At 50.5% G+C, this 16,803-nt stretch overlaps 2 protein-coding genes across 6 annotated transcripts; one reads left to right on the top strand and one right to left on the bottom strand.

Annotated features, from left to right (window-relative positions):
- Window positions 1-40: 40 nt before the first annotated feature.
- C7H22orf23 (chromosome 7 C22orf23 homolog) lies at window positions 41-7,411 on the bottom strand. Of its 4 annotated transcripts, XM_057743531.1 has the most exons (7): window positions 7,257-7,411; window positions 6,845-6,956; window positions 5,871-5,933; window positions 2,720-2,902; window positions 2,047-2,178; window positions 1,730-1,830; window positions 41-1,548 (listed from the first exon to the last, which is right to left on the bottom strand). In XM_057743531.1, exons 2-7 carry the CDS (start codon window positions 6,945-6,947, stop codon window positions 1,477-1,479), a joined length of 654 nt encoding a protein of 217 aa, XP_057599514.1. In that variant the 5' UTR covers window positions 6,948-6,956; window positions 7,257-7,411; the 3' UTR covers window positions 41-1,476. The 4 variants fall into 4 exon arrangements, with proteins under 4 accessions (XP_057599514.1, XP_057599513.1, XP_057599516.1 ...); XM_057743530.1 differs by having other exon boundaries at window positions 41-1,830; XM_057743533.1 differs by lacking the exon at window positions 2,047-2,178 and having other exon boundaries at window positions 41-1,830.
- Window positions 7,412-7,456: 45 nt separating this feature from the next.
- POLR2F (RNA polymerase II, I and III subunit F) lies at window positions 7,457-16,502 on the top strand. 2 transcript variants are annotated; one of them, XM_057743534.1, is made up of 5 exons: window positions 7,457-7,612; window positions 8,922-8,991; window positions 11,533-11,663; window positions 15,738-15,809; window positions 16,196-16,335. In XM_057743534.1, the coding sequence occupies exons 1-5, from the start codon at window positions 7,593-7,595 to the stop codon at window positions 16,299-16,301; spliced, it is 399 nt and encodes a 132-aa protein (XP_057599517.1). In that variant the 5' UTR covers window positions 7,457-7,592; the 3' UTR covers window positions 16,302-16,335. The 2 variants fall into 2 exon arrangements, with proteins under 2 accessions (XP_057599517.1, XP_057599518.1); XM_057743535.1 differs by having other exon boundaries at window positions 7,458-7,612; window positions 16,319-16,502.
- Window positions 16,503-16,803: the final 301 nt, after the last annotated feature.

Below are 16,803 nucleotides of genomic sequence, written 5' to 3'. Positions count from 1 at the left end.
AACTGATCTTAGTTTAAGTCAAGGGTAGGCTGCCGTGGTGTCGTGGGTGGGCTGACTTTGTCCTGGGCTGTCCTGGGTTCTCCAGTTCGCTGCCTCTGGGTTACGTGCTGGGGCCTTCGAGGTGGAGGACGGCCGTCCTCATGTTGTGCCCTCGGCCCTCAGGTTCTGGAGGGTGTGTGGACACAGGCTTCCCATGGAATGTTCCGGAGCCCAGCCCTTGATCTGGTCTTCTCTGTTCATTTGTTTGGGGCTGCAGGGCCGTGTTTATTCTGCAAACCCAAACCTGGATCACGTGGCCTGAGAGGGTTATGTGAATCCTTCCAAGTGGGAGGGTTGGTTGAAATTTCTGAAATACTTTGATTTATGGGGAAAGGAAGATGACAATACTGGAGAGCAAAGGCTTGTGGTTGTCAGGGACATGGGCACTGCCGTGTGCTATGGGCGGATGTCTCCTCAGCAGCCCTTTGGGGCAGGCCGCACAGGCGAGCCGTCGGAGATGAGGCTGCCGGGCTCAGACCGCATGGGCTGCGAGTGGAATTTCCAAAGCGGGGCCCCTTCAGTCTGGGTCCCTCCTACCCCTTTGGGTTTCTTTCTATGGGCTGTGTGTTTGGTGGAAAGACAGAAAGCTAACTTTTAATCCCGAGGAGGCTACTTGCTAGCTGAATGACTGGTCATACTGTCTTTGTGAGCCCTGGTTTTCATCCAGGGAAAACGAGCCATCGCAGGTGTTTATTGAAAGAATCAGCCGAGAGGAACACTGGCACCTACCGCAGCGCCCGGCCCTGGGTGCCCCGGGACCCTGGGTTCCATTTTCACTTGAAATGTGCAAACAGCTGGAAACCAACTGGGCTTGAAAAATTCTAACTCCCTGAACAAATAAGCCTTATCCCTCTGAAAACAAAATGGTGTGTGTAATGACCTGCATTACATGTGTTTTATTAGCCAGTTAATCATAGTGGTTAAACATTTGCCCAAGGCTGTAAGTCAAATAAGTAGGTCCTAAGACAGGTAGGAAAAAGGAATCATATTCATAACTAAGCTCAGAAAACCTAACGTGCAGAACACAGGGACACACAGTGGGTGAGGTGGTGGGAAGAGGGCCCAGTGGACGTCCTTAGATGCACACCCAAGATGGTGGGACCTGGACCTTGCTTTCACTGTGTCTGGGGCTCTTCCCCCAAGAAGAAATGTGTGTATGTTTATGTGTCTGTGTGTGTCTGTATCTGTGATTGGTCTCAGAGGCTTAGCTGACCCTGGATCCCTGGGCAGAGTCTTGAGGAGAATCGGCTCATTTTCTGAGACGTGGTCCATTTTCTAGGGTGCTAAGTCCGGGGTACCCTAGGTGGGGGCAGTGCTGTACAACCGTTTACATGGCTGAAGGCCAGGGTGGGTGGGCTGACCTGGGAGTGACCCTGCTCGGCAAGGGGTTGGGCTCCAGCATGGAGGTTGGGCTCCCCCGCCCCCTCTGGAGGCAGATTAAGTGCTGGCAAGAGCCTTCCTAAGTTCCTCACTCCTCTTGTGGTCAATGTCTTCCATTTCCTGTAGTTTCTGCAAAGGGCGTCAGGGAAATCTGGGGGTCAGGAAAGGAACTGCAGGAGCCACCACAGACGTGAGGCTAGAGCTGGACTCCCGAGACAGCCCCAGCTGACCCTGTATGTCTGCTCACATCTCGTCCTCCACACTCACAGCGGGCGCATCCCCCCCACCACTTCCCAGTTCCTTCTCCTACCTGGGAGATTTCAGTAAGGATGATCCCTCGGTACTGTCTGCCCTGCCCCAGGGCCTCCATGTCGGCCAGGAATTCCTTCCTCTCCTGGATTTCCTTCACCACTGGACAGGGAGAGGGCCGTCAGTGTACAGGGCAGCGGGGGCTGCGGTTCTCCCAGGAGGGGTGGCAGGGGCAGCAGGTTGCTTCTTGTGGGAACAGGAAGCAGCTCTGTGGTCAGTTTCTCACTTGTTGGTCCTCAGGGGTTCTCCCCTCCCCTGGCTCCAGGCCTCTCCACACACACTCCCCTCCCCAGTGTAACGGGCCCATCAGGGGCTCACGTTCTTCAAACCGGTCCAGCTCAGGGGCTGGGTCCTCCTGTCGCACAGGAGGGGGCTTTCTTTTCCGTTCCTCTGGCTCCTTCCCGGTGGCAAAGATATTTTGGAGTCTTCGCTTCTCCTTCTCCAGATCTCCTGTCGGGCCCAGACGTGGCCTAGTTAAGGCGTGAAGGGCACCCCTATTCATGGTCTGTGTTCCCAGTTGGGCACGCTCACACCAGGGTGCCTGGGTAACATGGGTAGGGCTTCTGCAAACTGGGAACCCTCTACTCTGGGTGCTCCTGAGCTGGTCATGTCACAATAGGGAGGAAGGAGTTGAAAGAACCCAGAAGAGAGCTTTATCAAAACTCACACACTGCCTGGGTGCAGAGCAAGGCTAAGAAAACCCAGTGACTGCTGCAGTGCAGCCTGGGTGCGTGGAGCTGTGGGAGCGTCTAGGCCAAGAGTCATGTCTGGTGCCAAGTAGAAAGGGGATGACTGGCTCCCTGAAATAGGCTGGAGTGCAGAGGAGCTCTGGGTTCCAGGCACTGTGTAAGCTTGAGAGAGCAGTGGCCGTGACACCTGACTGCCAAACATTCATTAGAGATGGGCTGCTTCGTGCCCTGTGGGCTGCGTGTCTCCTAACCCCCCTCAGGCGGAGGCAGAAGAGGGGCTCTAGTGGAGGCCCCTCACTTACGGGTGGCTTGAGGCTTGAACTGCTCCCGGTTGTAGGCCCCGTTGGCTTGGCATATGCTGGCAGGCCGGAGGTGGGAGCGGGCAGCCAGGATGGGAGGCAGGTAGATGGCCGAGGCTGGCTGCTTGGAAGGCAAAACCCTCTGGCTGGAAGTTGGGCTGCACTGCAGGGGGAGCGTGTCTCCTTCTGGGGAAGGAAGGGTCAGGGTCTGGGGGCCCACCTGGCTTTTTTTTTTTTTAATTTATAAAAGTGGTCCCTACCTGTTATAAGTCAAACAGTATAGAAGAGTCTTCCCATCTCCCTGCCAAGCCCCCTCTACAACGAACCGTGGTTAACAATTTAGTGATCTCAGCCCATTCTTTTTGATGCTTACATAAACATGTTCAAAGACGTGTGCATATATCATTTTTAAAACCTTGGAGCGTACTGTATTCTATTCAGTAATAGACTCTTCACTTAACAATCTATCTTGGACATCTTTCCAGATCACTCCATTTATATATAACTTATTTTTTATAGCTGTATATGAGTCCTTAGAATGGATACATTATTTATTCAATAAGTCTCCTAGTTTTAGAAACTCAGGCTATTTACAGTTTTTTTGTTTTTGCAACTATTTCAAACAATGCTGCAATAAACATTCTTGTACATTAAGCCTTTATCCTGGTGCTTTTCTTTCTGTAGATGGATTCCTAAAACCTGCTTGTCCATGGTCTGGGAGGGATGGTTTGGATGGTAATAGACACCAATCCCTCCTACTGTCCATCCCCACTCCCTTGACCCAGATCTGGGGCTCCTCCCCCACGCCAGCCAAGTGTGTCACCTCCTATCTGGTTGCCTGGCCCCTCAAATGCCCTAAAGCCCAGCTTAGCGCAGGCCCCACCCATGTTTTGATCTGGCCGCTGGCTACCTCCCCTGCCTTTCCAGCCTTTTTCTATCATCTACCTGGCAAATACGTATTGAGCATGTACTCTGTGCCAGGCCCAGGACACTGGGGGTAAAGTGGTAAGTAAGACGAAGCTCTGCCCTCATGGCACGCACATCTGGGGTGAAAATGATGAAACAAGTAAAACGAGTATGTTAGATGGTGATGGTGAGAGTACAGGGATGAAGCACAGGGTGCGTCAGAGCAGGATTTACAATTATAAACAGGGTAGCCCGGGAAGGCCTCACAGAGAAAGTGATATTTGAGAAAAGACCCCCAAAGTGGTAAGAGGCCAGCCACACAGGTATTTTAGGGAAGAGCATTCCAGGCAGAGGGAACAGCTGGAGTCAAGGTCTTGAGGTGGGAATGTGCCTGGAGTGTCCGATGAACAGTCAGGAGGCTAGGGTGCAGAAATGGACCTAGCAAGGAGCGGGGTGTCGTGGGAGTAGAGGTCAGAGGTCACAGAGGGCAAGAGACGTACTGGGCCTTGTAGGCCTCTAGAAAGACTAGCTTTTACTGTGTGCGAGGTGGGGAGCCATCAGAGGGTTCATGACCCCTTTAGCTGCCGCTGAAAACACAGCGTTGGGGGTCAAGGGCAGAGGTAGTCAGGATATGGTTTGAAGGTCAAGCAGACAGGACTGCTGATGGGTTGGATGTGGGGTCTGGGAGAGAGAGAACGAGGAAACAAGATGACTCCAACGTGTCTGCCCGGAGGAACGAAAGGATGGAACTGCCATTATTTCCCACTACATTTCCCTTCTCACGCCCTCTACCCAAGGCCACACCATGGTTTATCTCTCTTCTCTGAAGAGATGCTGTGCTTCCTAGAATGTCCCTCCTACTCTCTCTGCTCTTTGTGTCTACCTGTCCAGTGCCAAATGCCACCTCTTCCTTTGGCTCAGTCTCAGCAAATAATTATGGCCCAAGTAATTCTGGGAGTCCAGGTGAAGGAGAGGAATTTGTGGCTTACAATAGAATTTGAACTAAGCCTCAAACCAGCAAGTAGGACTTGGTTAAGAAGAGAGGAATAGAGAGGGGATTCTAGGAGAAGAAACCAGACTCAACACCAATTCTTGGAGGCAATATTTTTAAAAGAAAACTTCTAAGGAGAAAAAAACTGCCAGGCAAACTGGTGACTTGTGTTGGCCTAATCATTAATTCAATTAGTCCTTCAATAAATATTGAGCACCTAGGAGCCAAGGTACCATGGTGAAAAAGGCAGACCCAGTCCTTAGTCTCCTGGAATTTACTTTTAGCAGAATTTCTAGCATATTCTCTTTGTAGTCATGCTATAGGGGACACCAAATGATTATGGAGATTGAGTTATGTGACTCAGCTGTGTTGTGACGCTAGGCTCTGGCAGCCTGAGTTGTCCTAGTCCACATGAGGAAGGAGATCTGACTCGTGAATTTGCCACACAGAGCCTTCTTCCCCTGGCCAGTGCTGGGTAGGCACTGCCAATATTTGTCTCTCTGATTGTCCCATCCTTATGCCTCTGTGGTTGACCAGATGCCTCCTGATAGGCACTTCTTTCTGGAGAGAAGGCAACAGCTATTGGTAGAGTCAAGTAAAGCTTGGCAGGCTTGGACCATCTGGCATCCTCTTAAAGGTAATGTTACAATTCTCTGTTTTGATCCACTACATATTGATTCAGTTAAATCTCAGAAAGTAAGGTTGTTTTCAAGATCTTAGAGGGCCCTTGTTATTGTGCCCATGTACATTCACTTTTTTTGTTTTCCTTAAAAATAAATAATACAATGTGTGGTCAGAGGTGAGCTGTGGAAAGGTTTTGCATAGTTTTCCTAGGTTGGAATCCTGCCAGTAATCTTGTTTCTGCCAGCTAAGCTATGAATGAATAAAACTATGAATGAGACACACACAGTTCTCTCCTCTGGAGAGCTCACATTGTATGTGTGTAAGAGGGCGCAATAGATTGTAGACCTGACAGCATTCAGATTATTTGGCTGGGCAGGAAGTCTTGAATGGGCTGTGATCTGTTGGGAAGGTTGGCTAGAGCCGGACTGCCAGAGGGGCTCATGTGCCGTGACCCACGTCGGGGGAAGAAGCAAAGACCCCGCCAAGTCAGTTCCCCAGGAACAAGGGTTAGAAATACTATTCAGGTTTTTTTCTCTTTTAAAATGAGGTCCACTACTTCTTAATACGGAGAAGCATTAAAAATGTGGCCCAGAATCCCTCCACCCTGGAAGCCTCTTGTGGGTGGCCTCTTACGTTTCATGGTGTCCATGATGTGGCGCTGCTGGAAGTTTGTCAGTTTGGATTCCTTCATCATCACTGCAAGACAAAGTATGTCAGTGAGGCCTCCTAGGCTGCAAGCAGAGGCCCTTGTCTCACGCCACTGGAATTTAATATTGTATTGCCTCCTGCCCCCTTTCTGCAGCTGAGTACTTGGCTGAGCATCTGGCTTGTGGGATCTTAGTTCCCTGAACAGGGACTGAACCCAGGCCTCCACACTGGACCACCAGGGAATTCCCTTCCTTTCCTTTTTTTTTTTTTTCTATAGCACTCATCACCATCTAAGTTCTATATACCTTACCTATTTATTATTTGTTACCTTCCTAGTAGAATATTAGCTCCATGGGAGCAAGAAGTTTTGCTTGTCTTTTTTTTTCTTTTTTTTTTACTCCTGTATTTTCAGTACCTAGAACAATGTCTAAAGCACACAGTGGGCTTAAATTTTTTTGTTGTTGAGTGAATGGACAAGTATTTATTATGCCTGTGCCAGGAGCTGGAGCTATGATTGTAGCCAAAACAGGCATTGTGTCCTGATGGAGTTCATGAACTACAGGGGCAGATGGATGTTAATTCAATGTTAATTCAACGGGACACATTAGGTATCTGACTACAGGTTGTGCTAAGCCAGTGAAGGAAAAGGTATTTGGTAGAGTACTGGCACATAACAGTTGGTTCCACTGTGGTGGTGGTGGGTGGGGAGGAAATAAAGCATCCCTGAGGAAATTGAAAGTGTGATCTAAGGGATGCATGGGAGTTAACTACTCTAAAATTCTTAGTTCTTTGACTTTTGGCCACTTCCAATTGTAGGACCCCTGAACCTTTCTGAACTCCAGGCTTCTTATTTGTAAAATGAAAACAGCAATTGCTAAGCCATAAGTCATGTAGGGGAGAACTGAGTTACAGAGGGTAACTGTGACCACCGATCTCCTTGTGTCTTTTAACGCACTGACCTCTGAGCAGCTCGCAGGTCCCTGGGGTGTAAGTGGCCGGCTTGGGGCAGCGCCAGAACCCTGTTCCTTTGGCCACTGCCTCCACCCTCTCCTGGGAAGCCATGGGAGGGCTCTGAGGAGGGAAAAACGCAACGACACACCCCCTGTCTCCCAGATCCAATCTCTGCTCCTACACCCCAACACCACCCAAAGTTTGGGAGCAAGGGTCGGGTCGCAAGAGAATCGTGATGCCATCTATCAACGTCGCGAAAGTGCCCGATCCTCGCACCCCGAACGGATCCACTGGCAGATATACACACGCGAACAAAGACCTCATCCTGACCTGGCGCCTGCAGCAGGGAAGCCCCGCCGGGAGGAAGGAGCCTTGGGGTAGCGGTGCCCGTTGGGTGATACGCCCAAACGGAAAACTCACCCTAAAGTAAGACCCCGGCTGGGTTGCCCCTCCCCGCAGAGAGCGGCAGCTGGGCTCCGGAGATCGTAACCAAGGCTCTGAAGCAGCACCCGCGCCAGGGCGCGGCAGAAATACTTTAGAGAGCTCAGCTACTGGTGCCCGCAGATCGCCGCTCTGGCTACCATGGTAACGCGTACGCGCCACTCGGCGCCTGCGCACATTTATCTCCCCGCCTGCTCCCCGGAAGTGATTACCTCTAGGTCACGGCGCAGGCGTAGAGTGCGCGTGGCGTCGCGCGAGGCGGCGGAAAGCTGTTTACGAGTCTCCGCGCGGGTCTGGAGCAGCGGCGCGGACGTCATGTCAGACAACGAGGACAAGTGAGTGCGGCAGCGAAGTGACTTTTGCGTAGCCTCGGAAGGGGCGGGTGAAGCGGGAGCCTGGATCGAAGGAAGTTGAGGAGCCAGGCGTCGAGGGGCAGTGTCTGAGGGGACGGGGGGTGCTGAGGGGGCCCGCGGAGCTGGAGAAGGGAAGGGGGTGGGGCGGGAACCGGGAGCATCGACGCGGCCAGAGGCTGGGCACAGAAAGGCCCCGGCTCGAGGGTCCAGAGAGGATCACTGAAAAAGGTATCTTTCAGCCAGCTGCCGTTGAGTCGGCTGCTGTGTCCATACCTAACATTGAGGTGTATTAGGTATAGTCTCTGCTCTCCAGATGGGTCCCTTTCTAGAAGAGGGGACAGGCCCATAGACAGATAATGCGGGGTCGCGTGAATTGCGTGGTAGAAGTCTGTAGTATAGAAGTAATCCAGAGGAGGGTCTGGGGAGACTTTGAGGTGGTAAAGGTCTGGGAGGTTCGCAGTAATCCAGGTGAGAAAAGGTAGTGACTTGTACTAGGGTGGTAGTAGTAGAGGTAGTGAGAAGTGGTTTTGAATCCTGGATTTATTTTGAAGTTAGAGCCCAAAGGATTAGGTGATGTGCAGAGTTGGAGGAGAGGTCTATTCTGAAGATAAAAATAGGGCAGCCATTAGCATAGGTGTATTAGTCAAAGCTGAGAAACAGAGATCATCAGGGGGGTGTCAGTAGAGAAGAGATGACTGAGCGTCAGAGCATCCCAGCATGGCGTGTTGGGGGAAGAGAGGAGAAACCAGCAAAGGAGACTGAAAAGGAGCAGCCAGTGAGGTGGGAGAACACCAAGAGCGTGAGGTGTCCTTGCAGTCAAGTGAGGAGAGTGTTTTGAGTGAGAAGGAGCGGTCCTGTGGGCCAACTGACAGATCAGGCTAAATGAGAACAAGAATAGTCTGTCACATTTAGCAATGTGGAAGTCATTAACCAACTTGAAAGAAGTGGTTTGGGTGGAACCGTGGAGGTGAAGATTTTTGGAGTGAGATGATGACAGAATGGGAAGAGAAGAATTGGAAACGGTGAAGATGGACAACTCTTCATCATGAATTTTGCTCCCAAGGGGAGCATGGAAATAGAGCTCTGCAAGGAGGGAGTAGAAAAGTAAGCTTTGTTTGTCTTTTTAAGATGAGGAAATCAAGTGATTGAATGATTTATTAAATGATTCACTCATTAAGTAGATATTTATCGAGCACCTCCTATGCTAGTAACTCACATGAGACACAGATCTCTGCCCTCTTTAATTCTGGTAAGTGGTGTTCTAACTAACTGGCTTCTTCTTCTTGTACAGTTTTGATGGCGACGACTTTGATGATGTGGAGGAGGACGAAGGGCTGGATGACTTGGAGAATGCCGAGGAGGTCAGTATTTAGCCTTGGGCTCGCCTCTGTACAGCCCAAGCTGCCACATAGCCTGGCCAGTGATGACTGACTGACTGTGATGAAGACTGAATGCATCTGCCTCCCATTTGTGGTTAGGGCACCCACCTCCAGTTAGAGTGAGGAGAGAGCTAGTCCTCAGTAGTGGTGGAGCCCCACAGGGTGAGCCTGAAGGCTTTTGTCTGCTTGGACTACAGCTCATGGCTTCTGGGGCAGTTAGTTTACTGACAGTTGAAATATCCCCATCATTCATTGAGCAAACATGTGTTGAATGTTTATTAGGTACCAGGAGCTCTGCAGGGTGGGGCTACATAAAGAGCAAGGGGAGAGTGACCTGGGATAAAGCTGGAGAGGTAAGGGCCAAAACCAGGCGGATTTTTGTAGCCTAAAGGTAACAGGAAGCCACTGACAAGTTTTGAGCTGGGGAGCGGCATGATCCAGTGAGGGATGAACTGGGGAGGAACAAGAGAGTAAAAGAGAGCCCAGTTAGGGAGCTCTCCTAGGCCACCAGGTGACACCTGTAGCTTGCACTTGGGTGCTGCTAGTGTCAATGATGAGAAAACGGATGAAAGAGATATCTTGGTGGATTAGATGTGGGCCTCAGAGAGTGGGAGATGGCAGGGATGACTCCGTGATTCTAGCTTAAGCAACAAGGTGAATGAGTTACTGGTGTCGTAGATAAAATAGGGCGTCCTGTCCTGTGTGACTGATGGAGGAAGAAGTGCTTTATGTCTCCTGGAGAGAGAGAGAGCCCTTGATTTTTTTTTTTTTTTTTTTTTAAGGCTAGGAAGCTGAAGGCCCTCCTTTTGGATTTCTTGTCTGCCTGGCACTCTGAGATTATCTGTTCACTTAGTCAGAAACCTCCTTCTCTATCCTTCTGATCCCTTTCCATCTCTGTCCTGTTGCTTCTGCCTCCTACATGTGGTTCAGTCCTGTTTCCCTTTCTCCATTCCTAGTGCCTCAGCCTGGTTTAGGTCTTCATTGCTTTTCACTCACATTACTGCAGAAATATGTTGCCGGCTTTCCTGTTTTCAGTCTGCTGTTTGCCTTTCTGCTGCCAGTGTCGTCTTTTTTACCTCTCCACACGATTGATTACTATTGGTTCTTCCTACATGATCTCTCTGCTTCTGCACTTACCATCTACAGAATATTCTCAACAGAATATTCTCAACAAAACATCCAGAGTGATTCTTTTAAATCTGAAGTCACTTTGTCTCTCCTCTGTTCAGAATCTGTATCCAGTGGCTTCTTATTCAGAATAAATGCCAAAAAGATGTACAAGAGCTTACGTGATCTGGCCACCTAATGCCTCTGTGACTTTGGCTCTTCTTGCTGTCCCTGTCATGCCAGGGAGACTCGAGCTCAGAACCTTTGATTGTGCTGTTCCCTTTTCCTTTTCCCTTAGATATGCACACGACCTGCTGCTCAGCCTTCTTCAGGTCTTTATTATATGTCATCTCAATGAGGCCTTCCTTGACCATCCTATTTAAAATTGTCGCATTTGCCCCTTACTCTAACACCACCACCCTGGCACTCCCTGTCTTTTCTCTTTGTTTTTATACTACACATTTCACATACTAATTTTGTTTGTTGTTTATCTCAATCTCGTTATAATGTAAGTTCTGTAGGAGAAAGAATTGTTATGTCTTACTGTTCTATTCCAAGTACTTAGAATACTATCTGACATATAGTAAGCACTCAGTAAATATTTGTTGACTTAATTCTTTATTATAGAGTTTATTCTTCTGCTTATTACCCTGTGTACGCCTTTTGCTCTAATCATACTCCACAATGAGGTGTCCACACCGAGCACATTCTCTGCCTCCTCTGTGCCTGGGCGCGTGCCGTTCAGCCTGCTTGCACTGCCCTTTCCTTCCTCGTTAGCTTGGAAGCTCCTACTCGTCTTTCCAAACTAGCCCACGTCTTGCCTCTGGACTGTATTCCTAACTCCCCATTCTGGGGTAGATGTCCCTCCCCTTCTTGTTAAGTCTATGGCACACTGGCACACTTTCATAGCACTTGTTGTTTTGTTTACTCTTGTCTTTTCCCCAGACTGTGAATTCTTTGAGAGCCACAACTCTTCGCTTTCTGTCTCAGCACCTGTTATGATGTCTGGCACATGACAGATGCTTAATAAGTGGTTGTTAAATATATGAACATGTAAAGACAGGGTGCTTGTTCCTTTTCCTGCTTAGGGTGGTTTGGTGTCTGTGCTCAAGGACGTCTTTGTCTGGGGCCAGCTCTCTCTTCTGGATGAGGCAGCTGGCTTTGGACTTCCCGCTCATGAGTCCTCTTTCACTAGGTCTGAGACTTTGGCCAAGTTAGCTAACTCTCCAAGCCTCTAAAATGGGCATTGTAATCCCCACCTCATAAGGTAGTTGTGAGGATTAAGTGAGGGGTTAACGGGCAGTCGCATGGTCATTGGCACGAAACAGGCAGTAGTGTAGTGGCGGTTGTCATCCTGCCCCTCACCCCCAATAATGCATCCTGAGATTTTCCCCTCTTTTCTGCATTGGTGTCCAGGAGGGCCAGGAGAATGTTGAGATCCTCCCTTCTGGAGAGCGACCGCAGGCCAACCAGAAGCGAATCACCACACCATATATGACCAAGTATGAGCGAGCCCGTGTGCTGGGCACCCGAGCTCTTCAGATCGCGTGAGTGTGAACCTCCTTACCATCTTTTCCATCAGTCAGGCCACAGGGATCTTCCGAGCTGTTGATACAGCCCAGCCTGGTACCTGACAACAGACCCTCCCCTGCTCACACGCTGAACAAGGGTGGTGCTGTGCTTGTGTGCCAGGCACTGTGCTAGACCCCTGCCTTAGGGAGTTTGTGGTCCAGTGGAGAAATAGGACATAAACATTTGAGAAGTCAAATAACAGTACAGTAGAAGAGTAGTGATAAGAATACAGAATGTAATGATTGCCTGTCAGGTAGGGAAGCAAAAGTAAGTAAATAAATAAAATAAAATCAGCCCTAGACCATTGTGGGCTGGTTAGTTGTGGGTGCTGTGGCAGCACCCGCTGGGCTTAAGGTGGTTCTTTACTGAAGTAGACTGTGGCCAGCCCAGAGGAGTGGGAGAGCCCACTGTGTAGAGGCCACACTAGAGACGTGAAAGCACAGAGCAGTGGTAGGGGTTGGGGGATTTGAAATTAGCAACCTTTCCTTTCTCTTCCAACTTTGGAATGAGTTGAAGAATAATACAGTTCAGGAGATAGCCAGCAGACAGGTGAGATCAAAATGTGCAGTGCTTGCATGTCCACCCCGTCAGCCTCAGGCATTGCAGGCATCAGAGGCCATGTCTGCAGGGGTGAGCCTGCCTGGTAAGGTTGTGGGCATCGTGGAGAACAGATCTGAAGGTTCCCTTCCCGCAGGCAGGCGGCTTTGGGGAAGCTGGCACTCTTGAAGAGGCTGGACCACAGATACTGCTTTCCCCACCAGGCTCCCCTGTCAGATGAGTTCCTCCTCCTTTCTGGTGAGAGTAAGTGGGAGGACAGAGAGAGGACAGGTGTGTTGCTGTTGCTGTCATGGAAGGTCCTCCCTGGGGAAACATGAGGCCGAGGAAAGGAGCCCTACCCCAAACTTCTTACAAGCTGCTGTGGGAAATGGTGGGTACCTGGAAGAGGGGGTGCTTCGAGTGGGGAGTAGTGGAAAATAGGCTTGAAAGAAAAGCTGGGGCCAGAGTTGTGACACATGCTGGCGGAGGGGTGCATCTCCCCCCTCGCCCAATTTTCAAACAGCATTGGACTTTATCTCCTCCAGTCCTGTGGAATGAAGGTGACCACCGTGTTCACCTCCATAGAGGGTTTTGTGGGCGGGCAACGTCATTCCTCACCCACTTGGCAGAGTAGGCCTCTTGCCAGCCTGGTTGCACTTCTTGCTGGTCTGGGTGAAATGAGAGCCACACATGATTATTTTGGTATTGTTGGGGTCAGGATCCTCTAGGCCTGCACCACAGGTATGGTGGCCACTGGCTACATTTGGCCACTTAAATTTAAATTAAGTAAAACTAAATAGAGGTCCAGTGTTTTGGTCTCATCAGCCACATTTCATGTGCCTAGTAGGCCCCTGTGGCTACCCTAATGGATGGTGCAGATAGAGGACATTCCCATCATTGCAGAACGCTGATTGGGCAATGCTCACGTCTGCTGCACATGACCCAGCAGAAAGAATAATTCATAAGTTATTTTTCAAACAAATAGACTGTATGCAAGTTAAAGTCTTTTAACATCGAATAAGATATTGTGCTTGCACCTGTTGCGGGGATGCAAAGATGATTAAAGACACCATCCCCCAGTCCTCTAGGTGTTTACAGTCTGTTCTAAATACCCAGAACCCAAGGCAGATGGGATGGATGCTTTACAAGAGAAACAAAGGAGAGAAGGGAATACTGGCAGGGGTGACTGGGGAAGCCTCGTGAAGAAATTAGAATTAAAGTGAGGTGGTTTTGACGGTATCTCAGGTGTCAGAAACAGCACTAGGAAAGGTTCAGGTGGAGGCAGGCATGTGTGGATTGTGGTCGGGGAATGGCAAGTAGCTTGGGGCACAAGACTGGAAAAGATGTCACTGGTTCCTTGCGTGACAAGTTCAGAAGATGGGCATGCATTTGGTGGACCGTATGGAGCAGGAATTTAAAACACTATCAAGGCCCGACGTCCTGCTTTCCTTTGGGAGTAAGACTTGGGCCAGCTTAGTCGGGTCTGTGGTGCTCTTTCCGATTCAGGGCTAGGATGCTGTGTGGCGGTTCCCTGGCTGCTCTCAGCCCTTGGACAGCCAGGGCTGGAGCTTATCCTGAGTACTGGGCCTGCGATTCTGTACTTAGTAGATGCTGAACAGATGTTTCTTGGGTGTTTGTGGATGAAGTCTCACTCCGGTTCATTAGCCCCACCTGGTGGCTGAATGGTTGCCACAGCCACTTTCTGAGGAAGGTTTCTCATGGAGGCCCTGGTGGAGACGTTCAGGGCACACCCTCACACTTCCTGCGCACATAGTAGGGCTGGATGAATGAATGCCCTTGAATTATTTGTATCCTGAAAGAAATAAGGCATATGCAGATCAGGCAAAACATTTTGCCATGTTCTGTAAAGCTTTGTGTTTTGGGGAAGTTTAAATAATTATTAAGAGAGGATGTAGAGAACGTTAAACACTTGGTCTCTGCCCTTGGGAAATTTTCATGTTTTGGGAAGTAACAGATATCAGAATATTTAGCAATACAATTAGTAGATTATTTAGTGTAAACTGGTGGCTCTCAGGCTGGCTGGTTGTCATAATCACCTGGGGAGCTTTGGTAATTCAGGTTCTCAGGCTCCTTCACTAGAGTCTATTCAGAGGGTCTGGGGAAGGACCTGGGAACCTGTATTGTTAGCATACTCTCCTAGTAATTTTGATGATTATCAGGTTTCGGGTCCATTAGTGTAAATCGATAAGGGTGGCTTCCTAGAGGAGGTGGGCCTAGAACTGGCCTGTTTGTTTTTAGAGCCTCTGTTGTGGGCCAGGCGTTGTGCTAGGGCTTGGGGTCCTGGGCCACCAGGTCTCATTTGGAAAACTTCAAACAAGTAGTCAGAGTGCAGTGATAGTGGTGCCGAGAGATGGGTATGTAACATGAGTCAGCAAGTGCTTTCTAGAGCGGAGACATCTGAGCTTCTCGCAGGCCTGTGGGGTGAGGAAGAGCTTGTACGAGAACGCAAGAAGGAAACAACAGGGCACTGTAGTAGTTTGGTATGGCTGGAACATGGGGGTAAATATAGGCAGGTAGCTTGAGAAGGTACTAGAAAGGTAAGCAGGGGCCAGATGAGGTTCTGCCTGCCTGATGGCTGTGAGGCGTCCCGGAAGGGTGGTAAGCAGGTGAGTGCCTGGCCACGGGCCCTGTGTAGAGGCTGGAGGAGCAGGACCCTTGGAGGAGGCGTTGCCAAGACAGAGAAGGAAAATGAAGGGAGCTGGGGCCTGCGACAGGGCTGGGGGGTTGAGTTAGAGTGGTCAGATGGGTGAGCTTTTGCGCCTGTGGGTCCTTGGTGCTGGAATACTCTGCTGTGGCCACAGGCTCAGGGGTCTGTGATGGGCCCTGGGGAAGGTCCTTGGCAGGGAAGCTGACATGATGAATGTCACATGGCCGGAGGTAAAGCTCACACTTGTCGTGTTCATAGTACCTGTCTTCAGGCTCTGGATCACCAGCTCTGTGATGGGAGGTGTTACAGCACAGTAGGGAGGAGCCTTCGGGGTTCAAATCTTGATTCTACCACTTACTGGCTGTGTGACCTTGGGCAAGTTACTGACTTCTCTGTGCCTCAGTTTCCTCATCAGTAAGATGGAAGTAACAATAGTACTTACCTCAGATGAAATCATCTATGTGAAGGGCTGAGAGCAGCTGTGGCACTTACTGAGGCTTTGCTTGTTAGCCAGCAGTGTTTTAGCATCGCTGTTGTGTAGAGGTGGCAGGGCTTTTTGTCTTCATTTTCAAATGAGGATACTGAGATTTGGAGAAAAAGTCAGTGTCTTTGGAGGCAAAGTTTACGTCTAGTCTCCTGGCTCCCACTCCCATCCCCTGGACTGCTGCCCCCTGTCCACCAGCCTGCCTACCTGGAAGGTGCCCTTCCTGGGTGAGGACTGGGATGCTGATCCGATCCTGTTTGTGAAGCTACCCCTGCACCCCACCTCCGCTCCCGCCGGACTTCATGCTGGGCCCTTCTCCCTGTGTTTAGTCTCCCCCAACCCCTGTCCCTGTCCCTACAGGATGTGTGCCCCCGTGATGGTGGAGCTGGAGGGGGAGACAGATCCCTTGCTCATCGCCATGAAAGAGCTCAAGTAAGTCGCCCAGATCATGGTTCACTGCTCCAGAGCCCTGGGAGGCATCCCTTGGATTCTCTGCTGCACCCCCTTCCCCCACTCCCCTGCTGGAGAAGTGTGGTTCTTGTTCCTATAAACCCTTAGTTTGTTTGGGAGTCAGCCCATCAGGGAAGAGGAGGGAGGGGAAGGAGAGGGCAGGCCAGGAGGGAAGGGAGAACACTGATGAGACATGGACCTTGCCTGTCTGTCCGAATTTCCCTGTTCCTGCTGCAGTCGGCCGTACCAACATCCCTCTACTTTAACCCCTCCTCCCTTCAGCCGTGGGGTGGCAGAGCCCTTCCAGACCCAAGTCCCACACTCAGAGATGCAGAAACTTTTTTTGTTGTAATTCCTTTCCTACAAAGTGCGTCATGGTCTCAAGAGGATGCTCCTAAGAGGTCTCTTTCCTCGCATTCTGCACATTCTGTGCCTCTGCTGCGGAGCTGGGGTCACCATCCTCACGCGCCTTGACTTCTCCCCTGCCGCAGGGCCCGAAAGATCCCCATCATCATTCGCCGCTACCTGCCGGACGGGAGCTATGAAGACTGGGGGGTGGACGAGCTCATCATCACCGACTGAGCCGGCATCATCTTCCCGACTGTGCCTCTGCCCCCGTTTCTAGACTCATATTCTTTATACGTGTAAATAATAAATTCTTCAACATTTCAACCCCCTCCGCCTCCAGCTGCCTGTGAGGCCTGCCTGCTTCTTCCCTGTTACTGCCCTGCTGCCTGGAGGGTGTACCCATCCCAGTGGCCCTGTGACTGTCAGCTCTTTAAGAAGCACCAGGGGCCCTGACCCCCTGTGGCTCCCCTGTGTCCCTCCCTCCATCTCGCAGTCCACCAGAGCAGAGGCTGCTGCAGGAGACACCTCAGCTGCCTTCCCAGCAAACAGACGAGCCTTTGTGCCCAGGGAGCTGGTTGCCACGGAAACCCCCAATTTCCTTTCCAGTGGGGACTGGCTGCAGGGGCTT

This window comes from Hippopotamus amphibius, chromosome 7, assembly GCF_030028045.1.
Source record: "Hippopotamus amphibius kiboko isolate mHipAmp2 chromosome 7, mHipAmp2.hap2, whole genome shotgun sequence".
NCBI lineage: Eukaryota > Metazoa > Chordata > Mammalia > Artiodactyla > Hippopotamidae > Hippopotamus > Hippopotamus amphibius.
This window is presented reverse-complemented; position numbering and strand designations above follow the sequence as displayed.

What these genes read in the sequence shown, in the direction of transcription:
- C7H22orf23 (XM_057743530.1), bottom strand. Translation starts at nt 6,947, where the DNA reads ATGGCTTCCCAGGAGAGGGTGGAGGCAGTGGCCAAAGGAACAGGGTTC. An exon ending in GACCTGCGAGCTGCTCAGAG is followed by an intron (nt 5,934 to 6,844) that starts GTCAGTGCGTTA and finishes TTTGTCTTGCAG; the next exon opens with TGATGATGAAGGAATCCAAA. An exon ending in CATCATGGACACCATGAAAC is followed by an intron (nt 2,903 to 5,870) that starts GTAAGAGGCCAC and finishes TTCCTTCCCCAG; the next exon opens with AAGGAGACACGCTCCCCCTG.
- POLR2F (XM_057743534.1), top strand. Translation starts at nt 7,593, where the DNA reads ATGTCAGACAACGAGGACAA. An exon ending in ACTTGGAGAATGCCGAGGAG is followed by an intron (nt 8,992 to 11,532) that starts GTCAGTATTTAG and finishes ATTGGTGTCCAG; the next exon opens with GAGGGCCAGGAGAATGTTGA. An exon ending in ATCGCCATGAAAGAGCTCAA is followed by an intron (nt 15,810 to 16,195) that starts GTAAGTCGCCCA and finishes TTTCCTACAAAG; the next exon opens with TGCGTCATGGTCTCAAGAGG.